This window comes from Pseudophryne corroboree, chromosome 7 (genome assembly GCF_028390025.1).
Source record: "Pseudophryne corroboree isolate aPseCor3 chromosome 7, aPseCor3.hap2, whole genome shotgun sequence".
Classification (NCBI taxonomy): Eukaryota; Metazoa; Chordata; class Amphibia; order Anura; family Myobatrachidae; genus Pseudophryne; species Pseudophryne corroboree.
In genome coordinates this window covers 176,377,685-176,403,586 of record NC_086450.1, presented here as the reverse complement: position 1 = coordinate 176,403,586, position 25,902 = coordinate 176,377,685, and the positions used below count along the sequence as shown (strand labels likewise).

The 25,902-nt window shown below is 45.1% G+C and overlaps 1 protein-coding gene across 1 annotated transcript in view; it reads left to right on the top strand.

Moving 5' to 3' along the window:
• The window catches only part of LOC134944878 (unconventional myosin-X-like), a 271,284-nt gene that overhangs the window by 192,079 nt on the left and 53,303 nt on the right, over positions 1-25,902 (top strand). The window contains exons 25-33 of the mRNA XM_063933792.1: positions 940-1,731; positions 2,477-2,600; positions 6,104-6,350; positions 7,940-8,035; positions 10,443-10,536; positions 10,721-10,776; positions 12,562-12,704; positions 21,131-21,325; positions 21,413-21,570. Of these exons, the coding sequence (XP_063789862.1) occupies positions 940-1,731; positions 2,477-2,600; positions 6,104-6,350; positions 7,940-8,035; positions 10,443-10,536; positions 10,721-10,776; positions 12,562-12,704; positions 21,131-21,325; positions 21,413-21,570 (1,905 nt within the window). The remainder of the gene's footprint in view (positions 1-939; positions 1,732-2,476; positions 2,601-6,103; positions 6,351-7,939; positions 8,036-10,442; positions 10,537-10,720; positions 10,777-12,561; positions 12,705-21,130; positions 21,326-21,412; positions 21,571-25,902) is intronic.

Here is a 25,902-nt window from a genome sequence, read left to right as displayed (position 1 = left end):
ACGCATGATGGAAAAGATAAAAAATCATCCCTAGAAATCCAATGCTCCAATTATTTAAACTTTTTCCTTTTTTTTCCTAAAAGACTACTGGTTCTGGCTTCATATATGTTTTAACTCTGTTTCAAGAATGAGCAGACACCCACACAGTCTTTATTCCGTGTCACTACATAATAAAATGATTACATTTTAGATATGCTCCTATAATTGTGTTCTCCCATATAAAGCTCAGCTTGCAGGTAGTTGTTGGGTTGTGGCTTTGCAAGCCCCAAATAAGCATACAAATGAAGCCCTGCTGCCACCCACTAAGGCAGAATGTCTTGTAAATGCTGCCTCCACTCCTTAGATGCATGTATTTGGTATAAAACACCACTGCCTCAATATTCAGCCAGATCCATCGATCAGAAGATGCTAACTTTGCATGCCTAGCAGATGCCACCATATTGATATGCTCATCTGAGCACTTCCCATAAATGCAGACTTATTTATACAAAAGAGCCACATTTCCCCTAAATATAATCAATACAATTTACTGTTTTACATTGTTCTACCAGGATTGAATAGGAATGCATACATGTTTCACTCTCCACTTCTGGGTACAGTACTCTTTCTTTATATTTCACTTAATTGTGTCCTGAAACTGAATCATTGACTTTCTCAGTATACCGACTGTACTGATAGCAACCGTATCTTATATCGAATTACATAGTAACAGGCCTTTAGAGGGAAAGTATATATCAACCTATTGCTGGGCATGTTTCATGCTGTCCCACTCTGGCTCTTTCAGACAATGTTCATGGAAAGAGGATGAATACAATAATGTTGAAATCTGGTATATAGATCCTCTGATTACAGAACAAATATTTGCCACAAGTTAAAAAAATTACTGTTTTCTTGTTATAGAGTTTATTAACAATTAACCATTATACTGTTTACTTTTAGGAAGAACAGGAGAAAGCACGAAACCTGGAGAATCTTCTACTGCAAGAAGAGGAGAGGCGACAAATGGAAGAGATCTTGCGACTAGAGAAAGAGATTGAGAAACTACATCACCAACAAAAGCTGGATGGCGTGTCCATCTCCTGCGTGGATACCCGGAATGAGGTGACAAGACAGAGAGAACAGCAGATACATAAGCTGGAGAAGGAAGCATCTCGGGTTGCCCAAGAGTTTTTAGAACTGTTAGACTTTGGGAATCTGGATGAGAGTGCCAACAGCTTGGAGAATGGAATTGATGGACCTTTGAATGTGGAAAGCAGTGTGGTGGCACCTCTAGCCGAAGAGGAGGTGGATGAGGGATTTCATGCAGATGATGAGATTTTTCCACCTCCTCCACCCATGCTGCTGGAAGATGACATGAAGACCAATGAAAGCTACTCAGAAGATGGTACGTACATGAAAATCCCTGATGATCAAACTGGCACATCCACAGATTCGCAGGTATCCCCACTGGAGCTTTTATCTACTCAAGATGCATACAGCGCCATCTCCGATAAGTCTGAGAGCATTTATCAGTGCTTATCAGATATACAGAGTAACAGTGAGGAAGCGCAGGAGCCTATCTACAGCTATCCCCCAGATGTGGAATCGGACTATGATCATGAAGAGTTTGATGAAGGCCCACCAGGTTCTACTGATGCCAGAAACTCCAGTGATGGTCACTTAACCGATGAGGAGATTCTTCGGATTTCCAAACCCGGCAGCTATGGATCACAGTGTGGAAGTATGGATTCGGTTAGTATTTCCTCCTATCCCAAATGAAAATTTTGGATTTGCTACTTTTCTTTCGTTGATCCCATTAATGGCAAAAACATCCTCTATATATAGTAACATGTCTTGACAGAACGTTCTATAAAAGTTCATCATTTGTTTTCTAAATAGTATTTCTACTATTTATGTTTTTCACTCATTCGCATCCTGTAGCTCAACTATTGCTTTGTTTATTTCTATAGGCTTTCTATATTCTATTGTGGAGTCTGAATTCATCTGTATCTTGTTAGCCAAAAAAAAGTTTTTTTGTTGTTACTGTGCTTAAGCCTCAAGTGTTTGTGGTTTTCTTAGACTCTGCAGGAAGTGTTTATGCGGAGATTATAGGACGGTTACTGAAAAGACTATGGGGGTGATTCAGACCTGATCGCAGCAGCAAATTTGTTAGCAGTTGGGCAGAGCCATGTGCACTGCAGGGGGGGCAGATATAACATTTGCAGAGAGATTTAGATTTGGCTGGGTGGCTGCTTTATTTTTACACTGCAATTTAGATTTCAGATTGAGCACACCACACCCAAATCTACTCTCTCTGCACATGTTATATCTCAAACCCCCCCCCCCCCCCTGCAGTGCACATGGTTTTGCCCAACTGCTAACAAATGTGCTGCTATAATCAGGTCTGAATTATCCCCTATGTCCTTTTGTTAGATTTGTAAAGAAGAGCTCTCTATTCATGTTTTTAAATATCGTTTTCTTTTTTTTCCACTTGCAGTTTTTGGACAGTGATGAAGAAGCAGATAGCCACATTGACACTGATGAAGAACTTATGACCTCACGCGTCACTCTGTTTAATGGAGGGGGCCCACCATATTTCCACAGTTATCTCTATATGAAAGGTAGTGGATGTCAAAGCCAGCAATACCTGATTACTGCTATACATAAATCATACTTGCTGACCTATTCGTGGAGGGGGTGTCCAGGGGGAAGAAGTGCAAGGGATGGAATGATGATTTACATTGCCATGGCCCCATCTCCTGCTGCACAGAAAATGATTTGGAACGTTGTGCATTGAGGGCACAGTGCCATAATGATGTTGCCCATAGCAACCAATAAGATTCTATTTATCATTTATCTAGCAGTTTCTAGATTAGCTATAATCTGGTTGCTATGGGCAACATCTGCACTTCTATAAACACACACCTTAGTATATATATCTCCAGGAAAGCTCCCTGAAATTTGTGATTCTCCTGGACATCTGATAGTCTAGGCACATATGAAACCTAATTTGTACAATTAGTCCAAAATAGGTTTGTAGCCCATAGCAACCAACTGGATGCTAATGGGCATTTTCAAGTTCAATTTAGAAAATGAAAGCAAAGGTCAATGGTGTTGTATAGGATTACAGTACCTTTACCAGTACACGCATAGCTACGTGTGCTCCAGTTTTCATGAATGTCCCCTCATTGTGTTCTGATGTATCACAGTCAAGATTGTTGTGGTAATCTTAACTAACTCCAATGAACTACATACTGACAACCAATTTAGAGAGATTGAGGATACAGAAGAATGGTAGTCTTATAACCACTGACTCTAACCTTACCAACAAACACATCTGCCCATTCTTTCTGCTGATTTTATGGTTAGTTTCATTTAATTCTCCTAATATTATATTTTAGAACCCCCCCATTCCCCCAAAGATGAATAGTTACATATAAAGTGTAATTAGGCTTTCTCACCCTATATACATTTCAATAAGGCTGGCAAACTTGTGGTCAGATAGCAGTAGTACTCTGTCATTGTGCTGGATCTTCTTTTACAGTATATGAAGTATTTTGGAGGGAGTGGAGCAGCACATAGTGAATCATAGGGTAACCTTGTCCCTTTCAGCCCTGCGTTGGCCATGTTTGAATGACTAAAATAAGCCAAATGACTAAGTAGCAGAGGTAAAAATGCTACTGTTGTAGGTGGTGTAAAAATAAATAAATCAATATTCCAAACATGAATACCCCCACCACCTGCCTGCCCTGCTTAAGGGAAACCATATTATTTTTTTTATATAGAAATGTACAGTCGGGTCCATAAATATTGGGACATCGACACAATTATCATTGTTTGGGCTCTATACACCACCACAATGTATTTGAAATGAAACAAACAAGATGTGCTTTAACTGCAGACTTTCTGCTTTAATTTGAGGGTATTTACATCCACATCAGGTGAACAGTGTAGGAATTACAATGGTTTCTAGATGTGCCTCGCACTTTTTAAGGGACCAAAAGTAATGGGACAATCGACTCAAAAGCTATTTCATGGACAGGAGTGGGCTATTCCCCCATTATTTCATCATCAATTAAGTAGGTAAAAGGTCTGGAGTAGATTCTAGGTGTGACATTTGCATTTGGAATCTGTTGCTGTCGACTCTCAATATGGGATCCAAAGAGCTGCCACTATCAGTGAAGCAAACCATCATTAGACTGAAAAATCATCAGAGAGATAGCAAAAACGTTAGGTGTGGCCAAATCAACTGTTTGGAACACTCTTAAAAAGAAAGAACGCACCGGAGAGCTCAGCAACACCAAAAGACCCGGAAGACCACGGAAAACAACTGTGGTGGATGACAGAAGAATTGTATTCCTGGTGAAGAAAAACCCCTTCACAACAGTTGCCCAGATCAAGAACATTCTCCAGGAGGTAGGTGTATATGTGTCAAAGTCAACAATCAAGAGAAGACTTCACAAGAGTGAATATAGAGGGTTCACCACAAGATGTAAACCATTGGTGAGCCACAAAAACAGGAAGTCCAGATTAGAGTGTGCCAAACAACATCTAAAAAAGCCTTTACAGTTCTGGAACATCCTATGGACAGATGAGACAAAGATCAACTTGTACCAGAGTGATGGGAAGAGAAGAGTATGGAGAAGGAAAGGAACTGCTCATGATCCAAAACATACCACCTCATCAGTGAATCATGGTGGTGGTAGTGTCATGGCGTGGGCATGTATGGCTGCCAATGGAACTGGTTCCCTTGTATTTATTGATAATGTGACTGCTGACAAAAGCAGCAGGATGAATTCTGAAGTGTTTTGGGCAATATTGTCTGCTCATATTCAGTAAAATGCTTCAGAACTCATTGGACGGTGCTTCACAGTGCAGATGGATTATGACACGAAGCATACTGCGAAAGCAACCAAAGAGTTTTTTAAAGCAAATAAGTGGAATGTTATGCAATGGCCAAGTCAATCACCTGGCCAGTATCCGATTGAGCATGCATTTCACTTGATGAAGACAAAACTGAAGGGAAAATGCCCCAAGAACAAGCAGGAACTGAAGACATTTGCAGTAGAGGCCTGGCAGAGCATCACCAGGGATGAAACCCAGTGTCTGGTGATGTCTATGCATTCCAGGCTTCAGGCTGTAATTGACGGCAAAGGATTTGCAACAAAGTATTAAAAAGTGAAAGTTTGATTTAGGATTGTTTAGTTTGTCCCATTACTTTTGTTCCCTTAGAAAGTGGGAGGCACATATAGAAACCGTTGTAATTCCTACACCGTTCACCTGATTTGGATGTAAGTTAAAGCACATCTTGCTTGTTTCATTTCAAATCCATTGTGGTGGTGTATAGAGCCCAAAATATGAGAATTGTGTCGATGTCTCAATATTTATGGACCTGACTGTATATTCACAGTACCATAAAGAAACTGTATTTTAAGATGTTATTTAAATGAAACAAAGGGACTGACTCTGAGTTGCACGCTACTTGGATGTAATTGGGACAGACTGGCCCATAGGTACACTGGGGAAATCCCCAGCAGTCCCCATTGTCTGATGGTTGCAACCTCCTCTAAAGGACAATAATGTGGTGGAGCAGGATCATGGGTGAACCTGTGTGCTTGGTTTATTTCTATAGAAAGAACACCAAGATTAGCCCTCCTGCCAATCAAAGTGGGTGGTTCTGGTTTGCTATCCCCTCCTTTATACAGGGGCCTGTTCTTTGCATGTCCTCTGTAATGGTTGGCCAAGTCCATTTGTGGTGAGTGGCCACATCCCCTTTGGTAACTAGTCACACCCCTTAAGCTCGGGATCCAAGCAATACATCCCCTGGTGGGCCCTTCATGCCCCGGTCTAACACTGGCTGTATTTGCCAGATCCTACTTAGTTATGCTTATCCAAGTATCCATTTAGATAATGTGAGACATGTGCATGTGCAAACGGAAACCCGTGCTGCCCAATGATTTTACTCTGCCCGATGTGATGCCACCTCGGAAAGACAGATCCAGCTAAGTTCCATCCGACTTTGAATAGGACGGTCATCGTTGGTGAACAGAGATCCGTGCAACTTTGAACCAGTCCAAAACTCCATTTTATGTATTAACTGTTGAATATGAATATGTCCTTCTAGCTGGAGGCCTGATGAATTTATGGAGACGACGATGGTGTGTGCTGAAAGACGAAACCTTCATGTGGTTCCGCACAAAACAGGAAGCTCTAAAATGTGGATGGCTCTATAAAAAGGGGGGTGGGATGTCCACACTCTCTAGACGCAACTGGAAACGGCGCTGGTTTGTGCTGCGGGAGTCAAAACTGATGTACTTTGAGAATGACAGTGAGGAGAGGCTGAGAGGGACCATCGATATCCGCGCTGCCAAGTAAGTAATACTCAGTGTGCGTGATCAGTTAGTGCCTACTACAGTCTCCATACTGTGGATAGATACAAGCTTGGTTTTAAAGATACCTTTGCAGGATCACACCTGTGTTTGGTGTTGAATTTACTATAAGTCTGAAATACATTATAAATAAAAATGTATTATTTAGTAAATCTCTTCTCGCTTAATTGTGTAAGGTACTCCCAGCCCTGGGAGATGATTGTTGGTGGAGGTGCTCTAAAATTTATGGCTGCTGAAAATATACTGAAAAATAAGTTTAAAGCTCTATTTTTAAACAAAACATACCTCCCAACTGTCCCCATTTTGGCGGTCTGTCCCACCCGTGGGTCGTTGTGTCCTGGGGTGGGGGGGCAGTTGGGAGATTTCCCTCCCCACCTGTCACTCGCTGCTCTGCGTCTCCCCAGCAGATAAGGAGAAGGGGCATGGCCAGCAGCTCACTGAGCATAGTGATGAAAATGGGGTCGTGGTTAGCGATTGTGGGGCCTGCCGCGAGGCCCACGCCCCCTAACCGTGAGGCGACACACCCTGGTCAGAGACCACGTCCCCTACTATCTTCAAGGGACTAAGAAGTTGGGAGGTATGCTGAATATTCCTTCAACTAAGTACTCCATCCTGTTTAAAAACATTGGGATTTATTTGGGTACTTCATAATTTAGGGGTCAATGTATGAAGGGGAGATAAGGGAAAAAAATTAAAAACAAGAGAAAATCCCTGTACATAACATATATACTAAAGGGATTTATTTGTCTTCTGCCTGCTAACATTACTAGTAGGCTAGAATATTGGCACTGCCATAGGCTCTATGGAAGGATACGTGACTTAGGTGTTACTTAAGGGAGAAGACGCCTACATTTGTTGTCTTCTCCAGCACTAATATCATCACTTGAAGGTACTTCTGGACATCTTTGTACTTTTGTTGATTTATCAATAAAGTTTCTATTTAAAAAAAAAAAAAAGAAGACCTTCATTGGAGGATTGGTTTCACGCATGGGCAGAAGTTAATTGGGATGTGCAATGCATCTCTGCTATCCCCACCCAGCGGGTGACTTGACATTCACTCTCTTAAGAAGGGATAGTTTTAGGAGAAATTGCGTTAGCTGCCCCCTGTTTTGCCTGTTATTGGTGCAACACTTTCTACGATAAGTGATCTGCTTTTTTATGGATCCCGTAGTTTTTAATAAAATGACCTAATATTTTCAGGCAGACAACTCACCTAAAATATTTCCAAAGTTCTTTCCCTTCCTCCTAACTAATAAAAGTGCAGGGGGCTACCTTGACACCCACATGATTTTTACATTAGTTATGTATTCTCCAGACAACTGGGCTAGGAGAGTTTTGTAAATAAAAAGAGCTTTTATATAGCGCTTAGATCCAACTGATTGGGCAATTTTTATTCTGTCCACAGTTCTGTATATCCTCTGCCATACATGACTCCCATGGATTTTAAAGACCTTGGCCTTGGTTGTGTGTTTTTGACAGGATGCCATTGTGGGATTTGTTGTGTCGGGGTTTGGGTCCAAGTGGTTTTTTACACACTGGTTGTATTAGTGTGATTGTGTGTTGTCTTTTAGAGCTATCATTGATATACATGAGAAAGAAAATGCCCTGGACGTTGTTACAGAGGAAAGAACTTACCACATAGTGGCAGAAACCCCGGAAGATGCCAGGTGAAGACAGTCTTACAGTCTACCAGCACAGATGATACACAATAATGTGCATTTATTCCACATAGAAAGCCTGTACACGTGTATGGCGCACTGGTCTACTGCCTTACCTTGCTTTAGCATCCCATAAATGCCATTCAGGAAGCACACACTATACAACTACTAGGCTTCATTGCCAACTAATTAAGGATTTAACCAATGTGCTCTTCTCCTAGCTGAAGCCCCGATGCAGCAGGTTTTCCTGGTCCTTCTCTCTTCCTCTTGCAACCCTGGCTGAGAAACATTTTGGTTAGCTTAATTGATTTGTCAGTTTTATAGAAAATAATCCCACTCTTTCCTGGGCTTTGAATAGGGGGAGAGGCAACATTAAGAAACCATTTTACCTATAGTATGAAGTAGTTCTGCTTTAAAGTGCATCTGCTACTTACAAACTGAGGGTCTGAGTAAATCGCAAATTGGACATACATTTCTTAAAACAAACGTGCACAATAAAATGTGTTTATATGCCCATATACAGAATTGTGCGTTTCTCAAAATGCCATTGTCATCAGGGAATACTTGCACTCACTCTATACAAACAGACGTATATCTGGTAATGTTCAGCTCTGCATAGCCTGCATCTGTATAAAAACGCCCTCACTGAACCCAGTTCATTCTGTGATTGTGTAACTGTGATTGAAATGAATAAACTTTGCACCACCCACTTTCAGAGCATGCACATTGTGAATATTCACACCAGAGAGACTCCACAGACAAGTGTCCCTTCGTCTCTGCATTAGCATCTGTGTATGCGGCCATTTTGTGAGCAGATTCAGTATTTATGAACAGTATTTCCGCAACCAGTGAATTGAACTACTTAACAGATTCTCCCATACATAGTTTGCTTTAGCCATATGCCCAAAGTATGTTAGATCCACAGTGTCTGAATTCTGGGAAAATTTTATTTTTATTTTAAGGAACTTTCCCCAGCTAAAGTAAATATACTTCTTCCCATTCTCCCCTGGTTGTGCATAGTTTCTGTGAGATTCCCTGCTAGGATAATATTGTTACCTCACTGCATCATGGGGTCCATCTGTGACTGGACAGAAAGGGTGATTTTGCAGATTGCTGTAGCTGCTGTACTTTGCAGAACTCATTTGACGTAGTCCTGTAGTGTTAAATATCGGCCACACATAGAGGTCAGAGTGTACACTATGGCTGGATACACACTACAGTGTGTAAGATTATCTCTCCAATCTTTCAGGATGGAGCGGAAATCTGGTAATGTATGGGAGCAAATCAACCATTTGCTCCAAAATGGTGGAAAATGGTCAAAATGGGGAATTGGATAAATTGGTTAAATCAAATGGGTTTTACCAATTTGTCTGAATGTCAATTTTTCATTACCAGATTTTCATTCCAACCAGAAAGATTGGACAGATAATCTTAATGTGTATCCAGTTTAAGTCCACCATGTTGGAATTCTTTAGATCAGACTGTTTGAATCACAACCACTTTGTTTATAGGGGGTCATTCCGAGTTGATCGCACGTAGCAACTTTTTGCTGCCCGTGCGATCAACTAGACGGCACCTATGGGGGAGTGTATATCTGCATAGCAGGGCTACGAACGCTTGTGCAGCCCTGCTGTGCAAAAAAAGTTTCCTGTGAAAGAAGACCAGGGTAAGAGCTACTTACCCTGTGCGATCATTCTAGCGATGCAGGTCCCAGATTTGACGTCCGACATCCGCCCTCCAAACGCCTGGACATGCCTGCCTTCGCTGTACCACTTCCGGAAAACGGTCAGTTGACGCCCCGGAACACCTTCCCCCTGTCAGTCTTCTTGCGACCGCTTTTGTCGTTAGCGGCGTCGCTGCCCGGCGACTACTGTTGCCAGGCAAGACGCGCCTGCACAATGCGGCCGCCGCGCATGCGCAGAACCGACCCATTCACACTGCTGCGACAAACCGCAGTGTGTGAACGGGTCGGAATGACCCCCATAGTCTCCATCCAAAGAGTCCTGTACTTTAGCAGTAGCAGTCACTATTTCTCCTCTCTCTGTGCAGTCAAAGATGGGCCTCTTGTTGCTGCAGGCAAACCATGTGTCCTAGCAGGGGTTCTTATTGAAGCCCTGTACAATGGAGGGATGAGAGAAACATATTCATTCTGACAGGGAGGAAGGTTTGAAAATGTATAATATTCTTTTAGCACGGATATATCTGATATCACTTGTGTCTTCTTGATCCCCACACATTATTGCTGAATTAGTTCAATATAAACACAGTATCGTGAGCAGTTATGCATATAAATCTCTGATATTCTTGCTCCATATCTAAGCTCACCCTGTGTCTGTTGTTCTCAGTTTGTCAGATTTATTTCTTTTTAATCCATTGTCTCTTCAACTAATATCCGTTATTACTGTGCCCATTTTAGTGGCTGGTTTAATGTTCTGAGCAGAGTTCACACTGCAACATCCCAACAACTGCGCGATATGAGGGATGAACAGGCCAACCCCAAGAATGCTGTGGTAAGTGACTTAGCGTGAGTCACACGCCGTTCTCAGAGGTTTCAGTTCCTTCAGAACAGATTCATAGATTGTCAGAGACAGGACGACTCTTTCTCACGTATCTGCCCAAATTGTGTAATGTTCCCAGGAAATCTATTCTGCATCACTGAACTATGTTCCATGTTCTTATTTCTCTCTTTTATAGGGAACGCTAGATGTAGGCCTTATTGATTCTGTCTGTGCGTCAGACTGTCCAGACAGGTAATGATTGCGATTTGTTTAACTCTTCTGTAGTATTATGGATACTGCAAATATAAAAACACATAACTCTTGCAAATATGATTAGTTATTTCCATACCTTGATAAAACGTATTGGTATTGTGTCATTTGCTATTTAATTTATGGATTGTGCAAAATTAAATACATTTTAATTGGGTTTTGTCAGCATGCAGGGATGAATGAAGGTGTGATGTAGGAGCAGCGTCCTGTTCTGCAGGAACAGGGCTATCCCTAGTTTACAAGTTTATTTAGATTTCAAAATTCATAGATTTGTCTTTTTATTCTGTGTGTAGAATTGGTCACATTTCTACAGATATCTAATAACAGGCAAATTATTAGTACGAATAGAAGGCACTGCCCTGAAAGAGGATAAATATAGTGCACTTTATAAGATTGTGAATGGTCCATGATTGCTTGACAAATACAATCCATTTTTGTCAGAAAATTTGTATTTGTACCTGGTGTGGGTTACTGTAGGTGCTATATCAGGGGTAGTTCTGCCATAGTTTTAGGATGTCCTAATAGTAAAACTTTGGCAGAACATGCTGGGATGTGTAGTTCCACAACAACTAAAGGACTGCATGTTGAATATCCCTGTTCTATATGACAACAGCAGTCTAGTAGTTGATAAAGATCATTGCACCCTCTACAGGTTGCATGAAGTTACTACATCCATATAGAAATTGCATTTATAATAATCTTAGATCTCTCTTTCTTAAAAAGCCATATGGTCCATTTTTATTGCTCTTCCATATTCTTTCTGTCTTACTGTCTTTGCTTGTCTGTCTCTCTCACTCAGGCTTATTTATGAAGCAGATTTTTCATAAAATTATATAAAAACAAACGATGTATTACTGCTACAAAACAGCCTAATGCAGCAGATTTCACAGAAATATCCTGCAAAAGGCCAACTACTGCTGCAGATCCCAGTTCCCATTATAAATCAATGGGGACTGCAGTCTGACCCCTAAGCACCAAACTCCAAAAGTGTAGCTTTTTTGTGTGTCCCATCTGAGGATGGCGGTAGCTGCTTTATTCCTATAGAGGCATTTTTGGAGGAGAGGGATCTTCTGTGTCCTCTCCCACAGCCTTGTCCTACCTGGAGGAGTTTCACAAACTGACCCTGGGTACTTGTACAGTGACTGTGGAGGAGTCTTTCGAAAACACGAGAGGCTCCTTCAAACTGTCGGGAAGAATTTTACTAGTACATCACTTTTACAAACTGCACTGTCTATGTAGCTCTTGTTATTACTTAGTGTAGATAGAGATGGAGCCGCGCTAATCGTAGCTCCATCTGCGACTGAGTGCGCCCGGCTAGGCGGACTCCCGTGCATGAATGGGGCGCGCGTGCATCGTAGATGCACACGCACCCCATTCAAAGTGAATGGGAGCGTCTCTATGCGCCCAGGCATGCCAGGTGCTCCCGCCTGCAATGTAGCCACGCTCAATGAGTGTGGCTCCATCTGTATACATGTATTTAAAAAAAAATCCCGCTGTGATGTACACGGGGAAAAAATTCAGCACTTCCACAATTTTTAATACATATGCTCCTCTGTGTCTCGTTCTTCTGTCTCTCCTTCCTCTGTCTTTCTCGATCTTTCTTTCCTCTTTCTCTCCTCTCATTGTGTGTCTCTTTTGTAATGTATTTGTCTCCCCTCTCGCTCTCTTTTCCTTACTGTATCTTTTGTATCTTTGTGCCTTTATTTTGTGTCAGTGCTGAGTATTTGGACTATCCACACTTGTTGTTCATGCTTCTATGTCTTCTAGACCAAACTCTTTTGTGATAATCACTGCAAACCGCGTCATTCACTGCAATACGGACATTGCTGAGGAAATGCACCACTGGATCTCTCTTCTGCAGAAACCACGAGGGGAAGCCAAGGTGGATGGACAGGAGTTTCTCGTGAGAGGTAAACCAACCACGCTCTCCCAGGATCATGTATTTTGTGACCAGAAGCGTAACTAAGGGGGGTCAAGCAGGGCATGTGCCCTGGGCGCCTTGGCAGGCCCAGCAGAGGGGTGCGCCACCTTCGGCCAGTTCATCATGCCCACTCGCCTCCTATTGCTCTGTCTCTGCCTCTGCCTGCCCCGAGCCTGGACCGTCCCCAATCCCGCTGCTAGCACTGCTATGTGAATGTGAGGGGAGGAGAGCGCAGAGCCTCTCCTGCCCCTCAATGTGCTGCGACCCGGTGTCCGTTTGTTAGCCAATCAGAGCTCGTGGACTGGCTCTAGATTGGCTGCCGGTCTGCGAACTCTGGTTGGCTAATGAACCGGCGCCAACTTTCCCATCGCCGGAGACCGGACTACCTTCATCATGGAGAGGCGCTGCACTACGCTTTCCTCCCCTCACATTAGAGAGGCAGCGGTGACTTGGTGAGCAGCCAGCGGGTGAGCGGGGGGGGAGGGGGGGGGTTGAAATGTGTATCTTGGAGCAATGTGTATCTGCCACTGTGGGGCATTATGTATCTGGCACTGTGGTGGGGCAATATGTATCTTGCACTGTGGGGTAATTGTGTATCTGGCCCTGTGGGGCAATGTGTATCTGGCACTGTGGGGCAATTGTGTATCTGGCACTGTGTGTACTCTGTAAAAAGGGGACTCTGCGTGCGCACTGTGTAAAAAGGGGACTCTGCGTGCGTACTGTGCAAAAATTGAATGAAGGTGTGCTGAGAGGCGACACGGGGTAGGTGATACTCATGTTGGCACGCCCCATTTTCAGTGGCCATGCCCCTTCTGGTATGTGGCCACGCCCCTTCTGGTGCACGACCACGCCCATTTTACGGCGCACGTCGAAGCCGAGCACACACACACAGTTTATTTTAGAGATGAGCGCCTGACATTTTTCGGGTTTTGTGTTTTGGTTTTGGGTTCGGTTCCGCGGCCGTGTTTTGGGTTCGAACGCGTTTTGGCAAAACCTCACCGAATTTTTTTTGTCGGATTCGGGTGTGTTTTGGATTCGGGTGTTTTTTTCCAAAAACACTAAAAAACAGCTTAAATCATAGAATTTGGGGGTCATTTTGATCCCAAAGTATTATTAACCTCAAAAACCATAATTTACACTCATTTTCAGTCTATTCTGAATACCTCACACCTCACAATATTTTTAGTCCTAAAATTTGCACCGAGGTCGCTGTGTGAGTAAGATAAGCGACCCTAGTGGCCGACACAAACACCGGGCCCATCTAGGAGTGGCACTGCAGTGTCACGCAGGATGTCCCTTCCAAAAAACCCTCCCCAAACAGCACATGACGCAAAGAAAAAAAGAGGCGCAATGAGGTAGCTGTGTGAGTAAGATTAGCGACCCTAGTGGCCGACACAAACACCGGGCCCATCTAGGAGTGGCACTGCAGTGTCACGCAGGATGGCCCTTCCAAAAAACCCTCCCCAAACAGCACATGACGCAAAGAAAAAAAGAGGCGCAATGAGGTAGCTGACTGTGTGAGTAAGATTAGCGACCCTAGTGGCCGACACAAACACCGGGCCCATCTAGGAGTGGCACTGCAGTGTCACGCAGGATGGCCCTTCCAAAAAACCCTCCCCAAACAGCACATGACGCAAAGAAAAAAAGAGGCGCAATGAGGTAGCTGACTGTGTGAGTAAGATTAGCGACCCTAGTGGCCGACACAAACACCGGGCCCATCTAGGAGTGGCACTGCAGTGTCACGCAGGATGTCCCTTCCAAAAAACCCTCCCCAAACAGCACATGACGCAAAGAAAAAAAGAGGCGCAATGAGGTAGCTGTGTGAGTAAGATTAGCGACCCTAGTGGCCGACACAAACACCGGGCCCATTTAGGAGTGGCACTGCAGTGTCACGCAGGATGTCCCTTCCAAAAAACCCTCCCCAATCAGCACATGATGCAAAGAAAAAGAAAAGAAAAAAGAGGTGCAAGATGGAATTATCCTTGGGCCCTCCCACCCACCCTTATGTTGTATAAACAAAACAGGACATGCACACTTTAACCAACCCATCATTTCAGTGACAGGGTCTGCCACACGACTGTGACTGATATGACGGGTTGGTTTGGACCCCCCCCAAAAAAGAAGCAATTAATCTCTCCTTGCACAAACTGGCTCTACAGAAGCAAGATGTCCACCTCATCTTCACCCTCCGATATATCACCGTGTACATCCCCCTCCTCACAGATTATCAATTCGTCCCCACTGGAATCCACCATCTCAGCTCCCTGTGTACTTTGTGGAGGCAATTGCTGCTGGTCAATGTCTCCGCGGAGGAATTGATTATAATTCATTTTAATGAACATCATCTTCTCCACATTTTCTGGATGTAACCTCGTACGCCGATTGCTGACAAGGTGAGCGGCGGCACTAAACACTCTTTCGGAGTACACACTTGTGGGAGGGCAACTTAGGTAGAATAAAGCCAGTTTGTGCAAGGGCCTCCAAATTGCCTCTTTTTCCTGCCAGTATAAGTACGGACTGTGTGACGTGCCTACTTGGATGCGGTCACTCATATAATCCTCCACCATTCTATCAATGTTGAGAGAATCATATGCAGTGACAGTAGACGACATGTCCGTAATCGTTGTCAGGTCCTTCAGTCCGGACCAGATGTCAGCATCAGCAGTCGCTCCAGACTGCCCTGCATCACCGCCAGCGGGTGGGCTCGGAATTCTGAGCCTTTTCCTCGCACCCCCAGTTGCGGGAGAATGTGAAGGAGGAGATGTTGACAGGTCGCGTTCCGCTTGACTTGACAATTTTGTCACCAGCAGGTCTTTCAACCCCAGCAGACCTGTGTCTGCCGGAAAGAGAGATCCAAGGTAGGCTTTAAATCTAGGATCGAGCACGGTGGCCAAAATGTAGTGCTCTGATTTCAACAGATTGACCACCCGTGAATCCTTGTTAAGCGAATTAAGGGCTGCATCCACAAGTCCCACATGCCTAGCGGAATCGCTCCCTTTTAGCTCCTTCTTCAATGCCTCCAGCTTCTTCTGCAAAAGCCTGATGAGGGGAATGACCTGACTCAGGCTGGCAGTGTCTGAACTGACTTCACGTGTGGCAAGTTCAAAGGGCATCAGAACCTTGCACAACGTTGAAATCATTCTCCACTGCACTTGAGACAGGTGCATTCCATCTCCTATATCGTGCTCAATTGTATAGGCTTGAATGGCCTTTTGCTGCTCCTCCAACCTCTGAAGCATATAGAGGGTTGAATTCCACCTCGTTACCACTTCTTGCTTCAGATGATGGCAGGGCAGGTTCAGTAGTTTTTGGTGGTGCTCCAGTCTTCTGTACGTGGTGCCTGTACGCCGAAAGTGTCCCGCAATTTTTCTGGCCACCGACAGCATCTCTTGCACGCCCCTGTCGTTTTTTAAAAAATTCTGCACCACCAAATTCAAGGTATGTGCAAAACATGGGACGTGCTGGAATTTGCCCATATTTAATGCACACACAATATTGCTGGCGTTGTCCGATGCCACAAATCCACAGGAGAGTCCAATTGGGGTAAGCCATTCCGCGATGATCTTCCTCAGTTGCCGTAAGAGGTTTTCAGCTGTGTGCGTATTCTGGAAAGCGGTGATACAAAGCGTAGCCTGCCTAGGAAAGAGTTGGCGTTTGCGAGATGCTGCTACTGGTGCCGCCGCTGCTGTTCTTGCGGCGGGAGTCCATACATCTACCCAGTGGGCTGTCACAGTCATATAGTCCTGACCCTGCCCTGCTCCACTTGTCCACATGTCCGTGGTTAAGTGGACATTGGGTACAACTGCATTTTTTAGGACACTGGTGAGTCTTTTTCTGACGTCCGTGTACATTCTCGGTATCGCCTGCCTAGAGAAGTGGAACCTAGATGGTATTTGGTAACGGGGGCACACTGCCTCAATAAATTGTCTAGTTCCCTGTGAACTAACGGCGGATACCGGACGCACGTCTAACACCAACATAGTTGTCAAGGACTCAGTTATCCGCTTTGCAGTAGGATGACTGCTGTGATATTTCATCTTCCTCGCAAAGGACTGTTGAACAGTCAATTGCTTACTGGAAGTAGTACAAGTGGGCTTACGACTTCCCCTCTGGGATGACCATCGACTCCCAGCGGCAACAACAGCAGCGCCAGCAGCAGTAGGCGTTACACGCAAGGATGCATCGGAGGAATCCCAGGCAGGAGAGGACTCGTCAGACTTGCCAGTGACATGGCCTGCAGGACTATTGGCATTCCTGGGGAAGGAGGAAATTGACACTGAGGGAGTTGGTGGGGTGGTTTGCGTGAGCTTGGTTACAAGAGGAAGGGATTTACTGGTCAGTGGACTGCTTCCGCTGTCACCCAAAGTTTTTGAACTTGTCACTGACTTATTATGAATGCGCTGCAGGTGACGTATAAGGGAGGATGTTCCGAGGTGGTTAACGTCCTTACCCCTACTTATTACAGCTTGACAAAGGGAACACACGGCTTGACACCTGTTGTCCGCATTTCTGGTGAAATACCTCCACACCGAAGAGCTGATTTTTTTGGTATTTTCACCTGGCATGTCAACGGCCATATTCCTCCCACGGACAACAGGTGTCTCCCCGGGTGCCTGACTTAAACAAACCACCTCACCATCAGAATCCTCCTGGTCAATTTCCTCCCCAGCGCCAGCAACACCCATATCCTCCTCATCCTGGTGTACTTCAACACTGACATCTTCAATCTGACTATCAGGAACTGGACTGCGGGTGCTCCTTCCAGCACTTGCAGGGGGCGTGCAAATGGTGGAAGGCGCATGCTCTTCACGTCCAGTGTTGGGAAGGTCAGGCATCGCAACCGACACAATTGGACTCTCCTTGTGGATTTGGGATTTCAAAGAACGCACAGTTCTTTGCGGTGCTTTTGCCAGCTTGAGTCTCTTCAGTTTTCTAGCGAGAGGCTGAGTGCTTCCATCCTCATGTGAAGCTGAACCACTAGCCATGAACATAGGCCAGGGCCTCAGCCGTTCCTTGCCACTCCGTGTGGTAAATGGCATATTGGCAAGTTTACGCTTCTCCTCCGACAATTTTATTTTAGGTTTTGGAGTCCTTTTTTTACTGATATTTGGTGTTTTGGTTTTGACATGCTCTGTACTATGCCATTGGGCATCGGCCTTGGCAGACGACGTTGCTGGCATTTCATCGTCTCGGCCATGACTAGTGGCAGCAGCTTCAGCACGAGGTGGGAGTGGATCTTGATCTTTCCCTAATTTTGGAACCTCAACATTTTTGTTCTCCATATTTTAATAGGCACAACTAAAAGGCACCTCAGGTAAACAATGCAGATGGATGGATTGGATACTAGTATACAATTATGGACGGGCTGCCGAGTGCCGACACAGAGGTAGCCACAGCCGTGAACTACCGCACTGTACTGTGTCTGCTGCTAATATATAGACTGGTTGATAAAGAGATAGTATACTCGTAACTAGTATGTATGTATAAAGAAAGAAAAAAAAACCACGGTTAGGTCACTGGTATATACAATTATGGACGGGCTGCCGAGTGCCGACACAGAGGTAGCCACAGCCGTGAACTACCGCACTGTACTGTGTCTGCTGCTAATATATAGACTGGTTGATAAAGAGATAGTATACTCGTAACTAGTATGTATGTATAAAGAAAGAAAAAAAAACCACGGTTAGGTCACTGGTATATACAATTATGGACGGGCTGCCGAGTGCCGACACAGAGGTAGCCACAGCCGTGAACTACCGCACTGTACTGTGTCTGCTGCTAATATATAGACTGGTTGATAAAGAGATAGTATACTCGTAACTAGTATGTATGTATAAAGAAAGAAAAAAAAACCACGGTTAGGTCACTGGTATATACAATTATGGACGGGCTGCGGAGTGCCGACACAGAGGTAGCCACAGCCGTGAACTACCGCACTGTACTGTGTCTGCTGCTAATATATAGACTGGTTGATAAAGAGATAGTATACTCGTAACTAGTATGTATGTATAAAGAAAGAAAAAAAAACCACGGTTAGGTGGTATATACAATTATGGACGGGCTGCCGAGTGCCGACACAGAGGTAGCCACAGCCGTGAACTACCGCACTGTACTGTGTCTGCTGCTAATATATAGACTGGTTGATAAAGAGATAGTATACTCGTAACTAGTATGTATGTATAAAGAAAGAAAAAAAAACCACGGTTAGGTCACTGGTATATACAATTATGGACGGGCTGCCGAGTGCCGACACAGAGGTAGCCACAGCCGTGAACTACCGCACTGTACACTGGTTGATAAAGAGATAGTAGTATACTCGTAACAACTAGTATGACGACGGTATAAAGAATGAAAAAAAACCCACGGTTAGGTGGTATATAATACAATTATGGTTGGACGGACTGCCTGCCGAGTGCCGACACAGAGGTAGCCACAGCCGTGAACTACCGCACTGTACACTGGTTGATAAAGAGATAGTAGTATACTCGTAACAACTAGTATGACGACGGTATAAAGAATGAAAAAAAAACCACGGTTAGGTGGTATATAATACAATTATGGTTGGACGGACTGCCTGCCGAGTGCCGACACAGAGGTAGCCACAGCCGTGAACTACCGCACTGTACACTGGTTGATAAAGAGATAGTAGTATACTCGTAACAACTAGTATGACGACGGTATAAAGAACGAAAAAAAAACCACGGTTAGGTGGTATATATTATAATACAATTATGGATGGACGGACTGCCTGCCGAGTTCCGACACAGAGGTAGCCACAGCCGTGAACTACCGCACTGTACACTGGTTGATAAAGAGATAGTAGTATACTCGTAACAACTAGTATGACTATGACGACGGTATAAAGAAAGAAAAAAAAAACCACGGTTAGGTGGTATATAATACAATTATGGACGGACTGCCTGCCGAGTGCCGACACAGAGGTAGCCACAGCCGTGAACTACCGCACTGTACTGTGTCTGCTGCTAATATAGACTGGTTGATAAAGAGATAGTATACAATACTACTAATATACTGGTGGTCAGGCACTGGTCACCACTAGTCACACTGGCAGTGGCACTCCTGCAGCAAAAGTGTGCACTGTTTAATTTTAATATAATATTATTTATCATGTACTCCTGGCTCCTGCTATAACAACCTGCAGTGCTCCCCAGTCTCCCCCACAATTATAAGCTTTATATACAATACATTGATGTGCAGCACACTGGGCTGAGCAGTGCACACAGACTGAGTCACTGTGTGACTGTGTATCGTTTTTTTCAGGCAGAGAACGGATATATTAAATAAAACAAACAACTGCACTGTCTCTGGTGGTCACTGGTCACTGTGGTCGTCAGTCACTAAACTCTGTCTGCACTCTGCACTCTCTTCTAATCTACAGTATCACAGCAATCTCTCTCTCTCTCTCTCTTCTAAATCTAATCTAAATGGAGAGGACGCCAGCCACGTCCTCTCCCTATCAATCTCAATGCACGTGTGAAAATGGCGGCGACGCGCGGCTCCTTATATAGAATCCGAGTCTCGCGATAGAATCCGAGCCTCGCGAGAATCCGACAGCGTCATGATGACGTTCGGGCGCGCTCGGGTTAACCGAGCAAGGCGGGAAGATCCGAGTCGCTCGGACCCGTGAAAAAAAAAGTGAAGTTCGTGCGGGTTCGGATTCAAAGAAACCGAACCCGCTCATCTCTAGTTTATTTTATGGTTACGCCTCTGTTTGTGACTGCATGTGCACTCATGATTTGCTCATAGCTTGGTCTGCAAACCAGTTCCTGCTAGCATCATTCTAATGTTTAAACTTGGTGTAAACGCAGGAAATGTCAACAGTACTGCATTCACATGACATCAATTATAAATTGTTTGTCCAGAGTAGTATTTAGAATTGTTCCAACCCCCATACGCTTCTTAAGTGTGAGCCATGTATTCACCCCACTGTGCCTTTCAATGATCAGTCATTTATAAACTGTTAAAAACATTTTAAAAAGATAAACAATCATTTTACCACTCGCTGTACGGCCCGATATTTGGAAACATTATATTTAGCCCTGACGAGGTATTCTGTCCACAGGGGGCGCTGTTTCAGTACAGTCTATGATTAATCTGATCACCGAACCTTTAATAAGATCCAGAGAGAGTTCTCTCTTCACATCCCATTTGTACTATTTCCAGGTTAAACTATATATGGAGATCAAGGCAGGGGTGCCCTCTCCTGAGGTAGATGAGTACTTCCAAACATACAGCAGTCAGCAAACAGTACGCCAGTGCAGGGTTTTCGTGCAATAACAATATATATAATTTTTATGTTCCCCTGGCATTACTTCAGCCGCTATTTAAAACTGCAGAAAGGGAGCATTCTCGCTACCCTTATTCCTCATATTCATGTATTTCTCCTGCCCACAGGCTGGCTACATAAAGAAGTCCAGAACAGCAGCAAGATGGTGTCACTGAAACTAAAGCGCCGCTGGTTTGTACTGACCCGGAATGCTCTGGATTATTACAAGTCCTCTGAGCGAATGGCATCAAAGCTTGGCACACTGGTTCTGAACAGCCTGTGTTCTGTGGTGCAGCCAGATGAGAAGAGTCATGCGGAAACTGGTACAGTGAGGCAGGACGAAGTGTGGTGGGCTTGGGTTGCTTCCCTTTCTGTATCTAGCTTGTAACTTCATTCTGCTCATACTGTAGGGTACTGGAACATTATAGTATATGGCAGGAAACATTCCTACAGACTCTACACCAAGCTGCTCAATGAGGCCATGAGGTGGGCAAACGCCATCCAGGGGGTGATTGACAGCAAAGCGCCCATAGAGACGCCCACTCAGCAACTCATCCGAGATATCAAGGTGAATGCAAGATGCAATAGGAATACTTAGTAACTAACGTGGAGTGTATCATTGGGACCTTAGTTTTAAAGCTGCTCTACTGCCTATAGGGATGGAGAACATTTTTGGCTGCAGGAGAGGGGTGTGAGCAAGACGGCCAATGAGAAGCTTTAATATCCATTATTATGGCTTTGGATTGGTCCTCTCCCTCACACCCACATTGCAAACATCACACAGCCCCGGATTTCTGCTGGGGCTATGAGGATAACTGTGGAACCCTGGGTAAAATGGCAGTACAGAGCAGGGCAGAAGAGAATTTCCGCCCTTACAGAACCTTAATCTTTTATCGAATTTCCGTTTGTTTGAGGTTATTTTGTTTTTATCTATGCACCATTGTACCCTCGCGGGCTCAGTGTCTTGCTTCGATCGTCACAGGTTACAATTCCAAATAGTTGGTGACATGGACCCAGGATATTGTGGGAAAGGTCCTCTCCACGAAGGGTAACTAGATGCTACCTATCCATTATGTGATCTGATTAGATAGATACGCTACATTTTTGTTGTGTTGAGAATGTTTGTAACATAAATATACTTTCTCTTTCATCCACTAGGGGACACTGGAGTCCTATACAGTAGGGGTGTGAAGCTTGCAACCGGAGGTGTGGCACAATCTAAAATTAGAATTGTCTGCACAGCCGGTTCCTCCCCCTTCACATCCCTCCTCCCTCAGTTTAGAAAATTGTGCCTAGGAGGTAACAGGCACTGAAGGGAGCTCCTGCTCCTTGAAGTTTTATTTATTTATTTATTTAATTATTATTTCTCTGACGTCCTAAGTGGATGCTGGGACTCCGTAAGGACCATGGGGAATAGCGGCTCCGCAGGAGACTGGGCACAACTATAAAGAAAGCTTTAGGTCTAACTGGTGTGCACTGGCTCCTCCCACTATGACCCTCCTCCAGACTTCAGTTAGAATCTTGTGCCCGGCTGAGCTGGATGCACACTAGGGGCTCTCCTGAGCTCCTAGAAAGAAAGTATATTTAGGTTTTTTATTTTACAGTGAGATCTGCTGGCAACAGACTCACTACAGCGAGGGACTAAGGGGAGAAGAAGCGAACCTACCTAACTGGTGGTAGTTTGGGATTCTTAGGCTACTGGACACCATTAGCTCCAGAGGGATCGACCGCAGGACCCGACCTTGGTGTTCGTTCCCGGAGCCGCGCCGCCGTCCCCCTTACAGAGCCAGAAGCAACAAAGAGGTCCGGAAAATCGGCGGCAGAAGACTTCGGTCTTCACCAAGGTAGCGCAGAGCACTGCAGCTGTGCGCCATTGCTCCTCATGTACACCTCACACTCCGGTCACTGATGGGTGCAGGGCGCTGGGGGGGAACGCCCTGAGGGCAATATATGACACCTTGGCTGGCAAATCTACATCATATATAGTCCTAGAGGCTATATAGATGTAAAATTACCCCTGCCAGTATTCCAGAAAAAGCGGGAGAAAGTCTGCCAAAAAAGGGGCGGGGCCATCTCCCTCAGCACACTGGCGCCATTTTTCCCTCACAGCTCCGCTGGAAGGAAGCTCCCGGGCTCTCCCCTGCAGTCTGAACACTACAGAAGGGTAAAAAAGAGAGGGGGGGTACTAAATTTAGGCGCAGTATAGATATATATATATATATATATATAAGATATATAAAAAAGCAGCTATAAGGGAAAACACTCATTTATAGTGGGATCCCTGTGTTATATAGCGCTCTGGTGTGTGCTGGCATACTCTCTCTCTGTCTCCCCAAAGGGCTTTGTGGGGTCCTGTCCTCTGTCAGAGCATTCCCTGTGTGTTTGTGGTGTGTCGGTACGGCTGTGTCGACATGTTTGATGAGGAGGCTTATGTGGAGGCGGAGCAAATGCCTGTAAACGTGATGTCACCCCCTGCCGGGTCGACACCTGAGTGGATGGTGCTGTGGAAGGAATTACGCGACAGTGTCGACTCCTTGCATAAAAGGTTTGACGACATACCTAATGTGGGACAGCCGGCTTCTCAGCCTGTGCCTGCCCAGGCGTCTCAAAAGTCATCAGGGGCTCTAAAACGCCTGCTACCTCAGATGACAGACACAGATGTCGACACGGATACTGACTCCAGTGTCGACGACGATGAGACTAATGTAAATTCCAGTAAGGCCACACGTTACAGGATTGAGGCAATGAAAAATGTGTTGCACATTTCTGATGTTACCCCAGGTACCACAAAAAAGGGTATTATGTTTGGAGAGAAAAAACTACCAGTAGCTTTTCCTCCATCTGAAGTGTGTGAAGAAGCGTGGGCTTCCCCTGATAAAAAGCTGGTAATTTCTAAGAGGTTACTAATGGCGTACCCTTTCCCGCCAGAGGATAGGTCACGCTGGGAAACATCCCCTAGGGTGGATAAAGCGCTCACACGCTTGTCAAAGAAGGTGGCACTACCGTCTCCGGATACGGCCGCCCTGAAGGAATCTGCTGATAGAAAGCAGGAGGCTATCCTGAAATCTATATATACACACACAGGTGTTATACTGAGACCGGCTATTGCTTCAGCCTGGATGTGCAGTGCTGCTGCTGCGTGGTCAGATTCCCTGTCAGAAAATATAGATACCCTAGACAGGGACACTATATTGCTAAACGTAGAGCATATAAAAGATGCACTTTTATACATGAGGGATGCACAGAGGGATATTTGCCGGCTGGCATCCAAAATTAGTGCAATGTCCATTTCTGCCAGGAGAGGGTTATGGACTCGGCAGTGGACAGGAGATGCAGATTCCAAACGACACATGGAAGTTCTACCTTATAAGGGTGAGGAGTTGTTCGGGGATGGTCTCTCGGACCTCGTTTCCACAGCAACAGCTGGGAAGTCTACATTTTTACCCCATGTTCCCTCACAACCAAAGAAAGCACCGTATTATCAGGTACAGTCCTTTCGGCCCAATAGGGGCAAGCGGGTTAAAGGCGCGTCCTTTCTGCCCAGAGGCAGAGGTAGGGGAAAGAAGCTGCAGCATACAGCCAGTTCCCAGGAGCAAAAGTCCTCCCCCGCTTCCTCTAAGTCCACAGCATGACGCTGGGGCTTCACAGGCGGAGCCAGGTACGGTGGGGGCCCGTCTCAAATATTTCAGCAATCAGTGGGCTCGCTCACGGGTGGATCCCTGGATCCTTCAAGTAGTATCTCAGGGGTACAAGCTGGAATTCGAGACGTCTCCCCCCCGCCGTTTCCTCAAATCTGCCTTGCCAACCACTCCCTCAGGCAGGGAGGCAGTGTTACAGGCAATTCACAAGCTGTATTCACAACAAGTGATAGTAAAGGTGCCCCTACTTCAACAAGGAAGGGGTTACTATTCCACAATGTTTGTGGTACCGAAACCGGACGGTTCGGTGAGACCCATTTTAAATTTGAAATCCTTGAACACATATATAAAAAAATTCAAGTTCAAGATGGAATCGCTCAGGGCGGTTATTGCAAGCCTGGACGAGGGGGATTACATGGTATCACTGGACATCAAGGATGCTTACCTGCATGTCCCCATTTACCATCCTCACCAGGAGTACCTCAGATTTGTGGTACAGGATTGTCATTACCAATTCCAGACGTTGCAGTTCGGTCTATCCACGGCTCCGAGGGTCTTTACCAAGGTAATGGCCGAAATGATGATACTCCTTCGAAAGAAGGGAGTTTTAATTATCCGGTACTTGGACGATCTCCTGATAAAGGCGAGGTCCAGAGAGCAGTTGTTGGTCGGGGTAGCACTATCTCGGGAAGTGCTACAACAGCACGGCTGGATTCTAAACATTCCAAAGTCACAGCTGTACCCTACGACACGTCTACTGTTCCTGGGGATGGTTCTGGACACAGAACAGAGAAAAGTGTTTCTCCCGGAGGAGAAGGCCAAGGAGCTGTCATCTCTAGTCAGAGGCCTCCTAAAACCAAAACAGGTGTCGGTGCATCACTGCACGCGGATCCTGGGAAAAATGGTAGCTTCTTACGAAGCGATTCCATTCGGCAGGTTTCATGCAAGAACCTTTCAGTGGGACCTGTTGGACAAGTGGTCCGGATCGCATCTTCAGATGCATCGTCTGATAACCCTGTCTCCCAGGACACTGGTGTCTCTGCTGTGGTGGCTGCAGAGTGCTCATCTTCAAGAGGGCCGCAGATTCGGCATACAGGACTGGGTCCTGGTGACCACGGATGCCAGCCTTCGAGGCTGGGGGGCAGTCACACAGGGAAGAAACTTCCAAGGACTATGGTCAAGTAAGGAGACTTCCCTGCACATAAATATTCTGGAACTAAGGGCCATTTACAATGCCCTAAGTCAGGCAAAACCCCTGCTTC